Below are 19,952 nucleotides of genomic sequence, written 5' to 3'. Positions count from 1 at the left end.
AATTCCGAGCTTCAGGAGCGGCACGTGAAAGCATCCCCGCGCGGGGAGGAGGCGCTGTCCCACAGGAGGCTGAACTTAAACACATCCTCCAGATCAGCTCCATGTTTTTCTCGTTGGTGCACTTGCTCCTCCTGAGGCATCCTCACTTTCTCTTCCTTTCAGTGGAAGAAGTTGACAAGTTCTGTTTCAGTCTTATCTGTCCTGGGATGTAAAAATAAATCAGCTGCTGTTTCATTTTGACACAGGTAAGATAAACTAACGTTAGCTTTGTGCGGACGTACGTGGAACGTTAGAATTGTAACTTAGCAACGCTGCGTCACTCCGTTAATGATAGCTAGAGAATTTGGCTAAGCTAACTAAATAAGTAAGTAAAACACGTCCAAAGAAACTTTCCTAACGTGACATGTACGGAAAACCGACACGAAAGTATCACTATGTGTGTTATGATTCTTTACACAAATTATTTCTTTAATTCTTGTTGATTAACTTTGCTGTCTTACTCAGTTTAGTTTGTATCAGCTTCGTAGCAAACGTCCCCATAAGTCAACAACGCAGTGAATATTGGGCTGCAGTAGTTCCATGCAGCCACTCCTGGGTTGACTTTTGACTTCACACCTGTTTGTTTTATTCACAGAAACTCGAAAGCACATGCAGTGGTGGTTTTAGTGACTCTCATCACTGGTTAACAACATGAAACTGGGTCAATAACTATAACCCTAACTGAGCTAATGACATTCTTCTCATTCTTTTTCACTTGAATAACACACGAAACTTCGTTTTAGAGTCTACTTACCAAATGTATTTCATTATCCTGCAAATAAAAAAGAAAGTGAAAAAGAAAGCAATATTTTTATGACTTTATATTATCAATTTTAACGTAGTTTAACAGCTTAAATAGTATTATTATTCAGTCAAAATACAAATAACATGTTACAGGTTGGAGCAAATGCTTGCAGAGGCCTAGTATACTATCAAACACAATTATCTTATTAAGCTTGCAGCTCTTTTTTTTTTTTTTTTTTAATTTTTACAACCTTCAAAAAAGCTTTTCTTTATTTATTTCTTGGGGGTTTTTTTGAAAAGCAAAAGTGAATCACATTTTCTTGAAATTTTACTGGTATGATTCTGCAATTTTACCCCAACAACAGTCCTTTTGATTCATTTAAGGCTCTTTGCACAATTATAAGTCCTTCTCAAATCATATAATTTTGTGAAAGATGAAGTCCTTAAATTTCACAACATTGGAATTAAGAAATATTTTATCAGTGTTAGTGAAACAACCTCTCTACTTGATAAGATATTGCTAATTTTTGCAGAACCACTACTGAATTTATGATTTAACAATCACTGAAAGTCAAACTGCCAATCAAACTCAATTTCTGAATGTTGTTAAAATAGCAAGAACAAGGCTAAACAAGTGTCAAAGTGTGAGTCAAGCCTAGAATAGATGTGTTTCAGTTCCCTTGTTAGCACTGATTAAAGCTGAAATATCAGTTTGACACACTGAGACTAATTGTGATGACATCTAAAGTGTAAACAAAGGCCCAATTGTGTAAACTTTCAATGGTCACTTATAGCTCGGGGGACATAACAGAGCTGCTGAGGGCAGAGATCTGGTTTAAAGTGTCAGTTTCCACATTTTCCATACAGTAACTTTTTCTAATCCCATAATCCATTTTAGAAAACAAAAAATCTTCACTTTATCTCAGATTTATTGCTGAAAGTAATAGCTGAATAAATGAAGCATGAGTCAAAATACGCTGACAGAAAAGTTCAGTACCATACCAGGTGTAAATGAACTAATGGATACCATCCTACAAATCCTGAAAAGGATGTTTTATTTTTTTAAATGTAAGATTTTAGAAGATGTGTCTCACACATAATTGCAATCAAACATCTGTCGCCCTTCCCTTAGTTTAAAGACTTGGCAGGGAAAGGATTCACCTGTCGAGATGGACAGAAAGACACTGGCATGCATTTACAGCTCGGCGCAATAAAGATTAAACCGCCAGGATCTCAAAGTTAATGAGTAAACTGTCAGTCAAGGCTGCTTGATGCTCCTCGATTTGGAAGTATCAGGCGTTAAAGCCCTGCTACTGTTGAGAGTAAGCCTTTCCACTCATGTGACTTTCCTGTTTTTGACAACTTATACCTGTGTGATGGTGTGAAACAAATACAGCCTGCAGAGTTTATGAGGAACAAGAGCATCACGGATCACTGCCTTCTTTTGTATTACTCAGCTTAAACAGCCTCCTCGCTCTAATGGCTATAGTTTCACGGCTGTTAACTGTCGGCGGTGGCCTGGTTTCACTTGTCTCGTCATGATGGTACAGTAACAACTCTCAATTGTTTTTAATAGTGTTGTCGTACTGTTGAAACGATTAGAGCCCATGTCTTCTTAAGTGGCATTGCTTTCCACAAACACAGCATTTAGCACTTTTTTCTCACCTCTCTCCTCTGCCGAGTACTCACCAGACTCGCTGGTCTTGTTTTGTCTCTTGCAGAGAATGACCTGTATTTCATGCTTCTCTCTTGTATGTCGCCCAGTGTTTATGAGTCATTTGAGGTGTGGCTGTCACTCACAACAAGGGGCTGAACCAAACAAACCCCATATGATGTCTAATAACATAGCACGAGGCTCAAAACAAGTCTTTAAAGAAAGTCATTTGATACATGTTGTTGGGAAAAGGGCTTCGGCAGGTGATGCTGGAAGCTTTTTCCTATTCTTCAGTGTAGTAAAGTATGAAAGCTAACAGTTTTTTTTAATATGATCTTTTAAGACAAATGCATAGAGGAGCTGCTAAAACAGAAAAAAAAAGTTAGATCATGATTTAATTTTGCTGGAAAAGATTTTTGAAATTTGACAGAGATTTTTTCCTCCTCAATTCACTTTCTGAAGACAGCATGATGTTGGTGATGGGCAGCAATAAGATGTTAATAGTTTGGAGATTTTAGAATAGTCCAGGAAGTAGGGATGCACAATATATCGTTATCAATACCAGTATTGGCCAATGTTAGTCTTTTTTTTTTTTAATATCGGTATCGGCCGATATTTACTCATTAGCTGCTGGCATTCCCAGAGTATCTTCAACAATCTTTCAAGAACAAAACAATATATTTCTGTATGAGTATGTAATAACCAAAACTACCTTAGAGGACGATAATTTTCCAAAATATTATTTCCGATAAACAATATTATTGTCAATATTATTTTGATTTCTTTTCCATTTTTTCATTGATGTAATTATGATAAATGGGATAATAAAGTGAGTACACCATATCAAAAGCAAGAAACTTTGATCTCTTTAGAGTATTTAACTGTAATTAAAAGGTCAGGATCTTTTAAATAAAATAAATTAAACAAAAAATATAATAAATTTAACAAACAAGAAAGAGAAAAAAAAATACAATAAAAATGAAATGGACTCTTTTAGAAAAAAATACATGTCAATGAAAATCATTAATACTAATCAAAAACAATAAAACATAGACCCTGTCTCTAAAGAAAAAAACGAAACTCCAAAAAAAAAACCAATAAAAACTGTAGCCTAAATAAAAGGGAGTTTATACAGTTCCTGACTTGTTTGTAACATGTACTTTTTTCCCAGTCAATCCGTACTGTCTGTCAAACATTTTTAACATTTCTGGCTTTCAACTGTATTGAAGGGCTGCATTTCTTTGGCAATGTATCTGTCTTTGAGCGCCCACTATTTGGGGCTTTTATTTCTATTTACTTTGCCGACCAAAAGCCTCAGTAAGAGCGGATTGTCAAAGAACAAGGCTCCGCTGCACCTCCCTCTTCTTCTTCTTCGTCGCCACTATTTTCAAACAAATGCCACATATCAGCTGGTTGGTGTTCATGAGCTCACACTTTGTTCATTCTGATAAAAAAACAAAATATTCCCACACTGGGACTGTGGCAGGCAGCTTAAGAACCGTATCTTTCGTGCCATCACTCATAGTAGCGTGTGTTTCCTCCTTACCCCTCAGGACGCTCGCTTCAGCTCTCCCCGTGTGTGTACGCGCGAGCAGCCCCGTCTTCACCCCAAAGATCGCATTTTTAACAGATGCTCACTCCGCTACAAATCTGCTAAATCCGCTATAGAACCTTTGCACCCCGACGTTAGGAAAGATAGACGTAGTGAGCCATCTTCTCATTCAGCCTCTTTGGTCGAAAGAGAGGAGGAAAACAAACATGCATGCACGTGTCAGTTTATCGAGGCTGGCAAACTTACAGAGGACGTTTTTATTTATTGTTCGGTTAATTGATTTATTGATTATCGTGACAGGCCTACCTGAGACTGTCTTGGAGTTATATGCAGTTATTCATGGTCCCTGGAGGATTAATTTACAAACACATGATTAACAAATAGTTATGTCTGCAGACACTGCAGGCAGTCTCGTCAGTGTGGCTGGTGTCCAGCAAAATAACATCCATCCGATAGTACAGCATGTGAAATCCACAACAGGTACTGAATAGTATTGCTTCTGACATAAATATCAGTTATTGGCGATGGAACAAAAACAAGATGACATTATATTGGACTACTACGCCGTTCGAAGAGGAAACCTTCGTAATAATCTGCTATTATTACCATAAAATATCACACAAAGATTTTGGGTAATCACTTTTTCCCTTTTAACTTTTCAGCTCTTTTTCACTGATGTCACACTTATGAATTCCCATCTACTTCAGTTGCACTCAGTGTTTTATGCTAATTAGCATGCTAACATGTCAAATTATGATGTTGAACACAGTAAACCGAACATCTTGGTGGCGCCAGCTGGTTATTAGCATTGTCCTTGTGAGCACGCTAGCATCCTGACATAAGGGTTCAGCTCAGCTTCAACTTTTCTGTTGATCAACTAATCAAACACTGACTCCTTAAAGCAAATTAAAGTCTGAAATTTGATGCAACTATTTTTCTTTGTCCATAACTTCTTATGTTTTTGGGAGTTTGAGAAAAAGGGTGTTTACAGCATTATTATTCCAACCTCATCATGATTATTAGTCATGGTGAGTTTTTTGTTTCCTGTGCTCTAAATTCTAGCAGTGTAGTTACAACAGAAATACTTTAAATCAGAGTCCCACAGCTGAGTGAAACTACTGTTTCTCTAATGTGATTAAAATAATAATTCCTCACCTTTAAAAGCAGTGAAATGCTTGTGTTTTAACCTGGATTGAAGTAGTTTGCTACAAACTTACTTCTGCTCAGTGCAGTTTGTGTGTGTGTGTGTGTGTGTGTGTGTGCGTCAAACAGGTGAGCCAGGAGGGCTCCTGTGTGAGTTTGTGTCACGTCTGCTCAAGTCAAACAGTAATGTGTATGTTTAAGGTGTGTCTGACTCTGAACTCCTGCTACTTTAGCTCTGAAACACTCTCTGAAAAATATATTAACTCTGGTATAAACAGAGAAGAAAGCAAATAGCATGATGTTTACATCTCTTATTTATTTTATTTAAGCTGGTCTTTGGGTGTATTTGGTCAGTATGGTTCAGTCATGCTATTCTACACAGCAGTGGATAAGTCTTTCTGACTCTTTTGGGACTCGTTAGTATGCTCACACACATACACACTCCAGTCAGCGGGGTCAGTGAGGGTTACAGAATAAAAGCCAGGACACACTCTGCTTTTTGTGGGAAAGATGCAATCAGGCTGTGACACTTAAGTATTTTCCTCCTTCCTTTTTCATTCTTTTGTCAAACCAGCTTTTCTTTACCTTTATCGCAAGGAAATAGTTAAAGGAACAACACAACAAATATTAAGCAGCAGTCTGTATGACCAAGGTGGGTCACTCTGGGCCTCAAACAGAACTTTCAAAGCTATCTGTAAACAAACAAAAAAAGTCATTTTCAAAGATTTATTGGAAGGAACGTCGATCAAAAATCTGCAGATGTATCTGCAAACATCTGATGAAAAGCATTTCCTCCTAGCTGGAAGTTTCCCATGGTGCAGCGGTCCCTTTTTGTTGTGTCTTTGCCCGAGAGCAGGTTTGACACTTTGTCGAACCAGTTCCTTCTGCTCAGGGTTAGATTCCCATTGCAACAGCCTGTTGTTTAGATGTTTTTTTCTTCCTCTTGCAGGTAATCTAGTCCGTTTGAAGGCATGTGAGTCAGCAAAGAGGAGCAAAGGGCTTTCTGAGACAAATAATAAAGGTGTGTTAATTTTCAGTTCCTGTTGAGGAAGTGAGCTCTTAATCCCAGAAATCCTTATTCACTTTTAAAGCAGAGCTGCTTGGTAACCTCAGCATCGAGTGTCTATGTCTTTGGGATTGTTTTGTGTCTTGTTTTGCACAAAACTTTGAATTTAACTTCGACAGTTAAAGATAAATCACCAAAAGTAGTTGTTTTAATTTATGACTTAGACAAATAATAACAGCAGAAATTTAATCCTTCTTCTTTTCGTTGGTTTCTCTCCCTCTCAGCAGTGAGGTGGGGAGAGCGTTCCTCCCCCAGCTTCATATGGCTCCCCTGCATGCCTCCTCAGTCCAGGCATGACTGTCACACCTAAAAACATCAGTGCTCAGCCTGGTTCCTCCTCTTACAGCGACACAAGACCCAGGTTGGTTTTTCAAGAACACGACACAAACATCTGTGCCCTGATTTCCTCATAACCCCCAGAGATATCAGTTCTCATACGTATTACGAGACATGTTTTTCTGTGTTTGCCGATCACCTGATTGAGGTTGTCACCTACAAAAACCTTAAGTCTGACTCATCTGAAGGCGTCCCCTCTGACTTCATTGCCCTGTGTTTTAGTTTGCATGAGCTGGATAGATCCAGGTCTGATAGAAGCTGCATCATTGAGTCTAACAAAGCCACTGAAGGTCTTTTTTTGTCTGTGTGCGTGTTTGTGTGCTGACATCACTTTTACCTGCTGAGCTTTATCTCATCACATACCAACCAGATCCAGCGCGGTGCAGATGGATGAGGCTGATGGCCTGCGTTTGAAACTCTCCAATGAGGACTCGGTGTCTCTGGCTCCCTCCTTGGCCGAGCCCATCAACCTAGAAGGTCAGCTGGTTGCTTCTTAAGAGGATGAGAAACTGATGAAAGCTCCCCACGCTGTCAGTCAGAGCAGAGCTATGTAGCTTCACAGAAAATGCTGGTTGAAATAGAAAAGCTGAGTTAATGTGGAAGTTTGTTGTTCTCTTTTCTAACACATTTAAATCAGAAATGTTACCATTTGATACATTTTACTAGCATTAGCTCAAAACAAATTCATTTTTGTAGACCCTTAGCAGGTTACAATTAAAACATTAGATTATTATAGATGATCATTTATGAAATTCATAAACTCAAACAGTGAATGGATCTTTATATTTGGGTTTGTATCTGGACATAACATAATGTAAAAAAGTAAAATCATTAAGTATTAAAAGATGGAAAAAAGTCCTTAAATGAAATGAAGACAAGCTTAGTTTGTAACACTTCACAGTTTCGTCAGTGATTAGGAGTTTCCCTGATACTTAGAGCACCTGTGGCATAAAGATATTACAGTCTGATACAGCCATGAAAGATAACCAAAATGATAATAAACTTTATTTATTTACAGCTCTTTCCAAAACAGGGTTGCGAAATGCTAAACAAAGTGAAAGTAAAAGAGAAAATGAGGGAGACAAGAGTAAAACCCCGAAGATTCAGGCTGTGATACTGCAAGAGGAGGATAAATAAAAGCAGCATTTTGAGGATTAATACACACTGTGATAATATCTCCTTTAAAAGCTCACTGAGAAAAAAAAATGTTTCTTTAAAGACATTTAAAAGGAGAAAAAAGGCTTCGTTTTCTGAGTTAAGACTCCTTTGAATAAAGTTTGCCACAGCCAAAAAAAACACTCGAAAGTAAAACCCCCAACACTGACAAAGCACACCCCATTATACTCATATGACTACAAAGTATGGAAGACCAAAACTGCCAAAATTAAAAAAATAAATAAATAAAAGTGAAAACAAAAAACAAAAAAAATTAATAAATATTCATAAGAAAATAAAAAAAATTGAATCATAGTAAAATAAATGTGAAAATAGAATTAAATATAAATAAAAAAGAAAATAAAAAGCACTTTGCCCTCATACTTGTTTACTTTATGTTGCAGACACTGTCAGCAACCCTCATTTGAATATTACTTCCTTCTGCATGTCATGCTGGTAGTGTCTGCAATGTGAAATAAAAAAGAAATAAGAGCAGAGCGCTTTTATTTACTTGTTTACTGATATTTAATTCTATTTCCATTTTTATTTTTACTTTTATTTTTACTTTTATTTCCTTATGTACATATTTTTTCTTTTCTTTCTTTCTTTTTTTTTTTTCCTTATTTTCACTTTTATTTATTTCTAATTTTGGCAGTTTTAGTCCTCCATACAAAGTAGATTTATATTTTACACTTCCCATGTGTCATCCAGATTCCCATTATGCTCTGCTGAGAAGCGACTTTGAGTCTGACGCCCAGAACCTGGAGGTGGAGACATGGAGTCTGGCTGTGGACCAGAACTATCTGAAGACCCTGAGCAAAGAGGCCATCAAAAGACAGGACGTCATCTATGGTACGCTGAAACCTACCATATTGTAAGAGAATAACTTCTGCAGCTACGTTCAGTACTTCTTTATCATCCTGTTTGTTTAGGCCACACAGGAAGAACTATTTGTGTCAGTTACATGTTGATTAAGATTTTTCGAACAATGCTTGCACTGTTAATGCAAATATGACGATTACAGTGGTATTGAATGGTTTTTTCAACTCTGAGGACAACATAAACTTCATGCTCAGCCTGAGCCAGTTTACATGTTAATAGATTCTTGTTTCTAAACTTATTTAGAGTTGATACTGACCGAGATGCACCACGTTCGCACCTTAAAGATCCTCCTCCACGTCTACATGCATGAGTTGAAGCAGTCTCAGCTGATAGAGGAGTCCAGGCTGGACCGGCTCTTCTTAGGGGTGGAACCTCTGCTTGGCCACCATCAACGTCTCCTCAACCTCCTCAAAGAGCGGCAAAATCAGAGCCATGAGGACGACAGTCCAAACAACTACCAGATCACACAGCTGGGGGATATCCTCATCTCTCAGGTAGGGATGAACCATCGGTCTTTTCTGATGATCTTCTTGAACCAATGAGCTGGAGCAGAAAGGGGGTATCTCAGGATATCTCTCGGGGTGAAAACTACAAGATAAACAGATAGATTTTTTTTTCTTTTCCTTTTTTTTAAAGTTATTTTGGGGATTTTTATGCCTTTATTTAGCGAGGACAGAGAAGAAGACAGTGTGCAAAATAGGGCGAGAGTGGAGAAGTACTATGCAGAAAAGGAGACGCAGGTTGTATTGAAATCTGGGCTGCCCGCTTGACGGACATGCATCCTAAACCACCAGGCCATACCGGCTTTCTTTGAGACCCGCAGATGGAGTTTCAAAAGAATTATTAGGTGCATATAATAAATAGTTCCTCCATTTAAAAAGAAAATTTTCTAAGTTTTTAATCATAAGGCAGAAATAAACATGTCTACACAATCTAAAGTTTGTTTGGTGGATTTTTCTAAACATAAATAGTTTCTAAAGGAGCATGCTTTGTCTTGATTGACGTTTTTTTAAAGCCAGATATTTTAGCTTTTTTTTATTACACTAGAATAGAATAGGATTGAATTGAATTGAATTGAATTGAATTGAATTGAATTGAATTGAATTGAATTGAATTGAATTGAATTGAATTGAATTGAATTGAATGAATTAAATTATCAATTGAATAGAATTGAATAGAAAGGCATTGAATGGACTAGAATAGAATAGAATAGAATAGAATAGAATAGAATAGAATAGAATGTACTTTATTAATCCCCAGAGAGACATTCAGGATGTCTGTTTTAACTTAAAGCTCCTGGTCTAGAAATTTCCCACACAACACTCAGGATATGTTTACACACATCTGCATGTACGTCTATCTGCATGCTCTGTTTACATTGCATTGCTACCATTGCCTCTGGGTTGTTTGCCTGTTGCTTCTGTTTTCCAAGATACAGCATTAACAATGTAAATATTGTTACACACAAATTCACCTCATACCTATAATTAACACAGGATTAAGCCTTTGTGTGTCAATTGTGCTTCTCTGTTTTTTTGCTCAGTCTCCGTATTACACAGTCATCCCTGTCACTCTCTGGATGTGCAGACTGAGCGTACAGGTGTTCAGAGGAATGGCTGGTATGCCTGAAATGAATTGTAAGGGCCTGTAAATGGGTGTGTTTGCTCTACACGGTCAGAACTGGCTGTTTCTGCTTCTTATAGAGACGTTTTGACATCCACAGTTGATATATTTTCTGATTGGCGTATGGTGACGCAACATGATGTCTGACAGAAGCACAGATGATCCAGGTTTAGAAAAATACTCTTTAAAACACAGCTTGCTACATTTTTGGCATCTTTCACTGACAGATGATCAGTTATTGCTTAAAGTTTGAGGGTGTTGAAGTGTATCCAGGCAAAGGTTAGGCAATGTTGACAAAGTAAAAGAAGTTAGAAGTGTACCTTGATCTGTGGTGAAATATTGATATTTTTGTTAAAATAAAAATTCAAATTTTAGGTCAGGGGTGGCCAACCAGTCCGAGACCAAGAACCACAAAAATGACCATGGTACAACAAAGAGCCACATCCCACACGTGGTCTAGCACTTCCTGTCACACAAAAACCAAATGACATAAAGTAAAAATCAATACACTTCCAATTTTCAAAGTGAGATTTACTGTGTTTGTAAGTGTGTTTAGCCGTGTCAAAGACAAATTTCTGTTTTTACTGCAGAAGAGACAAAGTTCCATCTATCTATCTATCTATCTATCTATCTATCTATCTATCTATCTATCTATCTATCTATCTGTCTGTCTGTCTGTCTGTCTGTCTGTCTGTCTGTCTGTCTGTCTGTCTGTCTGTCTGTCTGTCTGTCTGTCTGTCTGTCTGTCTGTCTGTCTGTCCGTCCGTCCGTCCGTCCGTCCGTCTGTCCGTCCCTCTGTCTGTCTGTCTGTCGGCCCCCAAGCTGTAGGTTGGCCACCCCTGTTTTAGGGAAGTTGGAAGTACAGCACGTCTTCTGCACCTCCACTGCAGTAGATGGTGCTGAAGAGCTACGCCGCTGTATGTTGTCCATAAAGTGAATGATAGATATAATCTCAAAGTATGTTTGAAATACTTTATTCCTAAACTTGATGATGTGGGTTTTGATGCGTATCCTCTATTCTTGGGTCAGTTTCTTTTAAATTTTCATTTCAAGTTTTATCTTTACAGCGTAGTAGACAGATAAAATAACTTTCATAGTTATGCGTTGGGCAATATTAGATTTTTTAAGAGTAACATTGGTTACACTGAGTGACTTTTATCAGTTTCACCAACTGACCATGTCTTTTGTGCAACATTAGTTTAATGTCACAGTAGTTTACGTGACAAACTTGACGCATTTAATGTTTTCACGTTAAGTGCTTGAATGAAACACTGCATCTGACTTTCTTTATTTCGAATACAATAAAATAGAGAAGTTGTTTTCAATCAAACACTTGTGTAGAATATCACGATATAATAATAATATAATAATAATGTGGTACCACAATATCGTATCATGAGGGTCTTGCCAATACTCACCCTTAGTTGGAAATAAACATAAAGGAAGCAAATCTGGTGGAGTTAAAGAGAAGCACTGGACATGTATGAAATATCATCTGCTTCCCTTTTTTTTGGTCCCATTATATTTTATTCTTATCTATACTCATTTCAGTGCCGTACTGTTGCTTTAAATGTGTATCCTGTATTGAAGTCACTTTTGTGTCTCTTGTGTTAGTTTTCAGGTGCAATAGGAGAAGGAATGCTGGAGTGTTACAGCGCCTTCTGCAGTCAGCACAGTGAAGCCATCAGCTTCTACAAAGACCAGCTGCAAAATAACAAGAAACTACAGACCCTGATGAGAGTAAGAAATCTACACTGATTGGTCAGTTTAATGACAGGGATGAGATCATTTTTAAGAAAAAGTAAAAAAAGTGATGACATCTTCACTGATAGCCCGATACTGTAAAGAGGTTAAATAAATTAGCTGAAATAAGTCCAGAAAAGTAAACCTTTGCTGTTTCTACACAGAAAATTGGTCAGCTGCCTCTGGTGAGGAGGTTGGGAATTCCAGAGTGTTTTCTGTTGGTAACTCAGCGCATCACCAAATATCCCATCCTGGTGGAGAGAATCATCCAGAACACTGAAGGTAAAACATCAACCTCTTTGCTTCAACTGCAGATGAAAATGATTTTATCTGTATAAACACAAACTTTTCACTTTCTGCCATGTGCTCCCAACAGATGACACAGAGGAGCATCAGTCTTTGGTTCAGAGTTTGGCTCTGATCAAAGAAACCATCTCACAGGTGAACGATCAGGTCGATCAGTACGAGAAAGCTTCTCGTCTGAGAGAGATCGGCCTCCGCCTGGAGGCACGATCTCAGGGTCGGCTGAAGAACGGTCAGGTGTTTCGCAGGGCGGATCTGATCAGCGGAGAGTCGACGCTGCTGCATGAAGGCACCGTAATGTGGAAGACGTCTGGGAAACAAAAAGGTTTGTGAACAGTTTCTTGACTTTGTGGTGTGAAATCCTTAGCTACATTTTCTTAACAGTTTATTTTCTTGTGAATCTGTGTCCCTGCAGAGGTCCAGGCTGTGCTGCTGTCAGATGTTATCCTCCTCTTGCAGGAGAAAGATCAGAAGCTGGTGTTTGCTGCTGTGGTGAGCTCTGCCTGAGATTTAATGAGAAGTTTTTGTGAAGGAAGATTGGTCTAATTTCTCTTTAATCACCTCTGATAACATACAAATCATTACCAGTCTCCTCATTTTGTTGTATATTTTCACACATATGGACCAGCTGCTTGTGTTATTCGACTGATGGTAACACCTGCTGTATTGTAACGCAGGATAACAAACCTCCAGTGATCTCCCTTCAAAGGCTGATAGTCAGGGAGGTGGCTCATGAGGACAAAGCCATGTACCTTATCTGTGCCTGCACCACCAGCATGCCCGAGATGTACGAGATCCACACCAGCTCCAATGAGGAGCGCATCGAATGGACAGCACGGATACGGGAAGCTGTGGACCGGTGAGTCACCACAGTTGGAAAATGAAATGGAAAACTGAAATAAAATTTTAAAAAAAATTGAAATGTAATTCAGAATCATGAGAATTAAAAATATTCCCCAAACAAATGATTCTGATTCAGACATGTGTGTGATTCAGGTACCCAGAGGAGGAGCTGTTTCGTGTGCTGACACACAGACTGCAGCAGTTTCAAGGTCAGAGACGGGGCGATGTACCTCTCACTCTTTCACACATCTTCCGAAAACTTTTCCACCACAACTTATTTATTAAAGAGCTCATTAGTGCTTTTCTGAAAATGAAATGTGACAAACTTTCAAGCCAAACAAAATTCAAAGGTCAAAAGAAACACAAACACTTTGATGTGTCTCCTTTAAAATGATTTTATTCTATTGTTTAATTTTTTGGTGTTGATAAATAGGGAAAATATAAAATAAAATCACAAAAAAGGAAGCCATCCTCAATCCAGAAAAGTCAAAAGTATGAGCAGAATTAGCATAAGTAACATAGACCCTAAGACTCTGACAGATGTGATGCTGTAAAGCTTTTCTTTGGTGCTTTTTGTGCCTCGTAGGAGAGATACACTTCATTTCAAGGCCATGTTTTTTATTTTGTTTCTCTTCCAGATATCCTAAAGATGAGAGATGACCAGATAAAGCAGAGCTTGGCAGAGAAGCAGCAGATCTTCGCTGCTCTGTACGAGACTGTGACCGAGCAGGAGACTCCTCACAAAGGTCTGCTGCTGCGAGGAGATGCTTCTGATCTCCAGCAGGGGGAGACACTCCTCAAAGGAGCCATAGACGAGGGTGAGAGCAACAGCTCGCTGCAGCTTTGTGAATCACTCTTTGCAGTTTTTAGTGTTTAGGATCTGTATTTACACCTTAGCAAGAGAATATTTATTACAACTCTGAAGATGCACACTGCAGTTTAAGTGAAACACTGTTTGTCCAGCTCGTGTCATGAGTCACAGAACTAATGTTGTTCTTTGAAAAGGAGATTAAGTGCTTGTTTCTTTCTTTCTCTGAAGTGGAAAACCTGCAGAACTTGCTCTTCTCAAGGATTAGAGACCCAAGCCTTCTTATGAATGAGAGGAAGACGCAGGAGGGGCCGCTTCTCGGGAGATCTGAGAACGACAGGGTAGCTGCTGATGATCCTGATCCAAGCTCTGTGACAAGTAAGCTGATGTAAAAAAACAATGCTGATGCTTATTGTTCGATAGATTTATGTATGAATCAATACTTTTTGAATTGAATATTTTTATTTTCCCAGTTACATTAAAGGGGATGTGAGGAGTTTCCTTTCTTGATATGATATATGCCTGATCATAATCCACACTTTAAAATGAGATTACCAGCACAAATAGTACAGGTTACAGGTTATGTCAATATGCTACTTGTTAGCTTTCTGATCAGGTTGAAAAGGAGTGGATTGATTTGTCAGATTTGATTATTGTCCGGTCTCTATGACAACACCACACCAGCTGACAAAGTTCAGTAGTGAGAAGAGAGATCTGTGTTTTTCTCTCTGTGATTAATTTTGTAGTGATGGTGGACACAGGAGCTTAACTGCCAGACAGAAAAAGGACAGAAGAGCAGAAGAAAGATGAACAGGAGAGCGATAGAACATGAGCTAAAGGCTAACACAGGGGCTAAACTGTTGGTGCTAATGTCCATTCCAACCCACAGTCAGCAGTTATTCTGCAGTGATCTGTTCAAACTTGAGAGTCTATCAATGAAGAGTGAGGTTACATTAGCTCTGATTAGTAGATGACTGGCAGGACATAACCAGGATTCACTAATGTTACACATTACAAACACGTCCTAGAGCACCAGGCTGTCAGCTACGCTAAATATAAACAGCTACTAAACTACTTACAAACTGACAGTGTTTACTTGTCGTCACGTTAGCCTACAGCTACGTCAAAGCACTGGGCTGCCGATAGCACTACATCAAACCAGCTACTACAACGTTTGCTTGATGTCACGTTTCAAACAGTAGCGCTACTTAACTGTACTGATAAATACCTTAGCTCGTCACGTTGTATACGGTAAAAAGTTGCCTTGAACAAAGAAAATTTGTTTCGATGTGATCTCCATTTAATCCCAAAACAAACACGCCTCGCTAAAAGTCTTTACAATAGTGTGCGGAGACTCCAGGCCAGAAGGTGGCGAGGAAGTGCAATTAAACAGATCCTCCTCATAGCATCTTTAACAAAACAGGGTGTTAGTAATTTTATAATTGGACACGATTGTTGACAGCAAATTTTGTTGGTTTGTTAGAACCAAAAACATCTTTAAAAAAACTTTTCTAATAAGTTTACATTACTCCTGTTGTATATGTGAGGGTTTATTAGTTTGATGTGTAATGTTTTTATTTTTCAGATGGAGATGCCGCCGACAGTCTTGCTGACGGTGAGGACACTCCAGAGATCAACACAAACACCCCTTGTGACCCTGAGGAACAGGAAGTTCTCTGCGATGAGAGTCCAGAACAGTCTGTGAGTGAGACAGACGGAAAGAAACCAAACATTTGGTTTCATTCTGGTTGTGAAAAACTGAGAATTTACATTTTTGTCTCGTCTGTTTCCAGGCTGATGATGACGAGGTCGATTTGGCCATTGGCAGTTCAGCTCTGAATAGTTTCTGTGAGGCAGAGGTAAGTCTTTTTTACACACTTTGTTTATCTATCTTGATTGTATTGATTTCTGTAACTGCAGCTTTTGTTTTGTGCAGGTGTGTGACCGGGTGATCATGCTAGCACAAAGGCTCTACAGCTTACAGGTAAGACGAGCCTTAAAATCTGTATTTGCTTTATCAAGCTCCTCACTTCTTTATGTGTCTTTTTTGATGTTTTGGCTCAATTTATTTCCTAACGTGCAGGCAGTAGTCGCCCAGCAGGACAGCCAGATTGAGCTGCAGAACGCGTTTCAGTCAAAGAGCAAACAGCCCACTCGCCATTACAACAACTTGCTGCTGGAGCAGGAGAAGCAGCGAAACCTCGAGAAGCAGAAGCAGGAACTGAACAACCTTCACAAGCTGCGGGCGCAGCAACAAGAGGAGCAGCAGCGCTGGGAGAAAGACAGGGAGCGGCAGAGGATCCAGATCGAGTCTCTGGAGGAGCAGCTGCAACAGAGGGAGGAGGAGTGCAGAAAATGGGAGGAGAAGCTCAATAAGGAGAGGGCAGAGCTGGAGAGGCACAGGGATGACTATCAGCAGGACCTGGAGAGACTGAGGGAGTCCACACAGTCTGTGGACAAGGATAAGGAGCTCCTGAACCGGGAGAGGGAGCGTCTGGAGCTGCTGCAGGAGAAGATAAAGAAGAGCATCCCGAACCAGGGACACTCCAACTATGATGATCCTTCACAGGTGAGGAAGAAAACCACTGTCTTTACTTCTTCATCAGTTTTTTCATCTATATGTAATCAATAAATGTGTTTTCATGTTGTCCTGCAGCACTGGGCTCTTTCCAGCTACCAGTCGTTCAGAGGAAGCATCGTAAACGGAGGAGGGAGTTACATCCCGCCGCAAAAACTCCAGGTCCCCACTTCCTCAGACTCCAAAGAAATCCCTCCAAAGGTTCCACCGCGCAGAGAGAGCATCAGTCCTCTGCCCGCCAAACCCGAGCTCCCCATCCATCTGATCAGCACCACAAACCAGGTCCACAAGCCCGCGGCCCTGCAGCAGCAGATCCCCACCAAGCTGGCCACTCTGTCCAAAGGGAAGGAGAAAGGCTTCAAGACGAAGAGCTCGCACCACAGGGCGCACAGTGCAGGTCAGCAGACTGTCTGGAATATCTAATTCCCTGTTCATGTGTGTAACAAAGCAAGAAAATTTACTGTGCCATCAGCCTTCAGTTGTGAACACACTAAGATGTTATAATTTAGTTATTTTACAGCCATCATGAATGAAATGTTCCTGAACTATAATCTTAAAACTAACCCCAGTCCTGTCCTCCTGTCCTCAGCCTCCATAGACGTGAACCAGGTGCTGCCGATCCGAGTGAACGGGAAGGATGGAGGCAGTATGAGAGCCAAGAGGAGCGCCAGCCCTCAGAAACCCTATCACCATCACTCAGGTACACGTGATCAGACAATGAGAGTCAGTAACACAGTATTCACTGCAAAAGTCAGTTTGATAGTCCTTGTTTACAACCACTGTCGTCTGTTTGGATTTTGTTTGCCTCAACATAACATAATTTCCAAAGTCAAATTTAAAACTTTTTGGAAAAAAAAGTTCTAAAAAAATCAGAAGTATTTGTTTTGTTGATATTTTAACAATTCATTATATATGACTAATCAATTGTGCTATGAGGCTAATGATTTAGGAAAGGAATATAATTAATTTTGATTATTTTACCAAATCTGATGCACTCTAATAAAAACGTGAAAACAAAAATGAAAGCCCTACGAGGGTCATTCAAGGTCAGTTTTTAGCGGATCATTACTTGATTACAGTATTTGTATATTAATAAAGTACTTAACTCTATAGGGGTGTCTGAAAAAAACAGACGTCGAAGTGGGGAAATTAACAATTTGTATAAAACAGGCTGATTTCTTGAGCGCTTTAATTTTTATTGCTGTTAATTTACATACCTTCTAACCCGAACCTGAACATGAATAAAAACCTCCCAGAGAACAAAAACAGATTAAAAAATACAATGCAATACAAAAGTAAGATAACCATAATAGTAATATTTAATGAATAAGAAACTGTGGAGTGAAATCAAATGTTAGGAAAGAAAACAAAACCAAAAAAAACACTAATGTAGGCCGGCAAAAAGACAGACTCCCACATACACACACTCATGAGGAGGGGGACTCCAAAAGCACAAACAGGTGAAGTGTTTTCAGTCAAAACGGTTTCATAGTTTACCAGACCAGCTGGATGTCAGTCAAAGTTCAAACCATCAAGATCCCTGACAAAGTTCAGAAAGCCATCCCAAGTGTTGTGGAAGATTTGGAGGCGGTGTTTACACTGCAGCGGATCTTTTCCAACTGAAGGCAAAACAAAATAGTGGGTGGAGCAGCTTTTCCAGCTCAGTAATATTTATTGCTTTTAATTTAGGCATTCAATCTGTGTAATGTTCCAAACAATGGGACAATTGGCTGTCCACACTTGTTTCACAAATTTACAACTGGGGTTAAATCATCTCTTCTTGTGTAAACTCTGACTGAAGGGGAGACTTGACTTATTGTCAGACGTTGCTGTACTAGCTTGGTAAAGTTTCCTCTTTGCTTCCTTCAGGTGCCTCTAACCCACCAGGATCCACGCACCCACCCAACGTGAAGACCTCTCAGTCCTTCAGCACACACAAGAGAAGCAGCAGTGATGCCGGACCTCCTGCTCCGCCTCCTTTCCCCAAAGAAATTCTTCAACCGGCCAAAGAGAAGGTCATATTTCTTTAGTGCGTTACTACAGACTGGAGTCTGGAGCAGGACGGGTTCATCACTAAGACTTTCACACATGGAGAGACTGCTGGAAGACTTCATGACGCTGGGTTGGACCTGTATGAAGAGAACTGACACTATTCTGGGATTCAACCACTGGAAACCAGCTGTTTGGACTCAGATGATCTGAGCTTGGGTTTAGAGAAAAAAGACATTTGACGCAAAGGTTGCACAAAAACTGTAAAAAGCTTACCGTTTGTAAATTTTGAAAGAAGATGAAAAAGCAGAGTATGTTGCCAAAGACTTGTGAGAAGATATTTTTAGCCTTTTTAGTTTTTTTTAACCATTTAGCACTCACGTCTTATTTCTAAAGCTGTCTCTTTGTTACGTTTACGGGTGCCAGGCACAAGAGTTTTATTTTGGACTTAATCAGGCAAATGGATAATGTAGTCGTTCTCCTCACTGTCATGATTGAACTATACTTAACGGTGTTTGTGGAGGAAATATTTTGTATTTTAACCTGTTGATAGTAAATACTGTAAGATAACACTGCCTGTAAGATAATGTTAACATTATTTTGTTCTTGATCACGTCACCTTTGGTTCAACTTAAAACCCCTCCACATCCAAACTGACGGGCTGCAGAATAAAAAGATCACTGATTGACACTAAAGATGTTATTTATGGACTGACTTTATCAGGCACACCTGTCCAACTGCTCGTTAATGCAAATTTCTGATCAGTCAATCACATGGCAGCAACTCAATGCATTTAGGCATGTAGACATGGTCAAGACGATCTGCTGCAGTTCAAACAGAGCATCAGAATGGGGAAGAAAGGTGATTTAAAGGACTTTGAACATGACATGGTTGTTGTTCTGAGTATTTCAGAAACTGCTGATCTACTGGGATTTTCTTGTTGATGCCAGAGGTCAGAGGAGAATGGACAGACTGGTTGGAGCTGATAGAAAGGCAACAGTAACTCAAATAACCACTGGTTAAAATCGAGGTCTGCATCTCTGAACGCACAACACGTCCAACCTTGAGGCAGATGGGCTACAGCAGCAGAAGACCACACCAGGTGACCCTCCTGTCAGCTAAGAACAGGAAACTGAGGCTACAATTCACACAGCAACACCAAAACTGGACAATAGAAGATTGGAAAAACGTTGCCTGGTCTGATGAGTCTGGATTTCTGCTCCACATTCAGATGGTAGGGTCAGAATTTGGCCTCAACAACATGAAAGCATGGATCCATCCTGCCTTGTATCAACGGTTCAGGCTGCTGCTGCTGGTGTAATGGTGTGGGGGATATTTTCTTGGCTCACTTTGGGCCCCTTAGTACCAACTGAGCATGGTTTAAAGTCCACAGCCTACCTGAGTATTGTTGCTGACCATGTCCATCCCTTTATGAGCACAGTGTACCCATCTTCTGATGGCTACTTCCAGCAGGATAACGCTCCATGTCATAAA

General features: G+C 39.5%; 1 protein-coding gene across 3 annotated transcripts; it reads left to right on the top strand.

Annotated features, from left to right (window-relative positions):
• The first annotated feature begins 84 nt into the window (after positions 1–84).
• arhgef18a (rho/rac guanine nucleotide exchange factor (GEF) 18a) lies at positions 85–19,142 on the top strand. 3 transcript variants are annotated; one of them, XM_074689527.1, is made up of 21 exons: positions 85–245; positions 6,082–6,153; positions 6,426–6,559; positions 6,905–7,011; positions 8,401–8,541; positions 8,815–9,065; positions 11,809–11,934; positions 12,102–12,219; positions 12,314–12,565; positions 12,656–12,732; positions 12,918–13,099; positions 13,237–13,292; positions 13,722–13,901; positions 14,123–14,269; positions 15,477–15,592; positions 15,685–15,750; positions 15,828–15,875; positions 15,975–16,460; positions 16,548–16,866; positions 17,059–17,169; positions 18,339–19,142. In XM_074689527.1, exons 3-21 carry the CDS (start codon positions 6,492–6,494, stop codon positions 18,497–18,499), a joined length of 3,012 nt encoding a protein of 1,003 aa, XP_074545628.1. In that variant the 5' UTR covers positions 85–245; positions 6,082–6,153; positions 6,426–6,491; the 3' UTR covers positions 18,500–19,142. The 3 variants fall into 3 exon arrangements, with proteins under 3 accessions (XP_074545628.1, XP_074545627.1, XP_074545629.1); XM_074689526.1 differs by having other exon boundaries at positions 6,423–6,559; XM_074689528.1 differs by lacking the exon at positions 6,082–6,153 and having other exon boundaries at positions 6,423–6,559.
• The last annotated feature ends 810 nt before the right edge of the window (positions 19,143–19,952 follow it).

This window comes from Halichoeres trimaculatus, unplaced genomic scaffold (assembly GCF_033239565.1).
Source record: "Halichoeres trimaculatus isolate MK-OKI-2021-1 unplaced genomic scaffold, fHalTri1.1 fHalTri1_scaffold_15, whole genome shotgun sequence".
NCBI lineage: Eukaryota > Metazoa > Chordata > Actinopteri > Labriformes > Labridae > Halichoeres > Halichoeres trimaculatus.
This window is presented reverse-complemented; position numbering and strand designations above follow the sequence as displayed.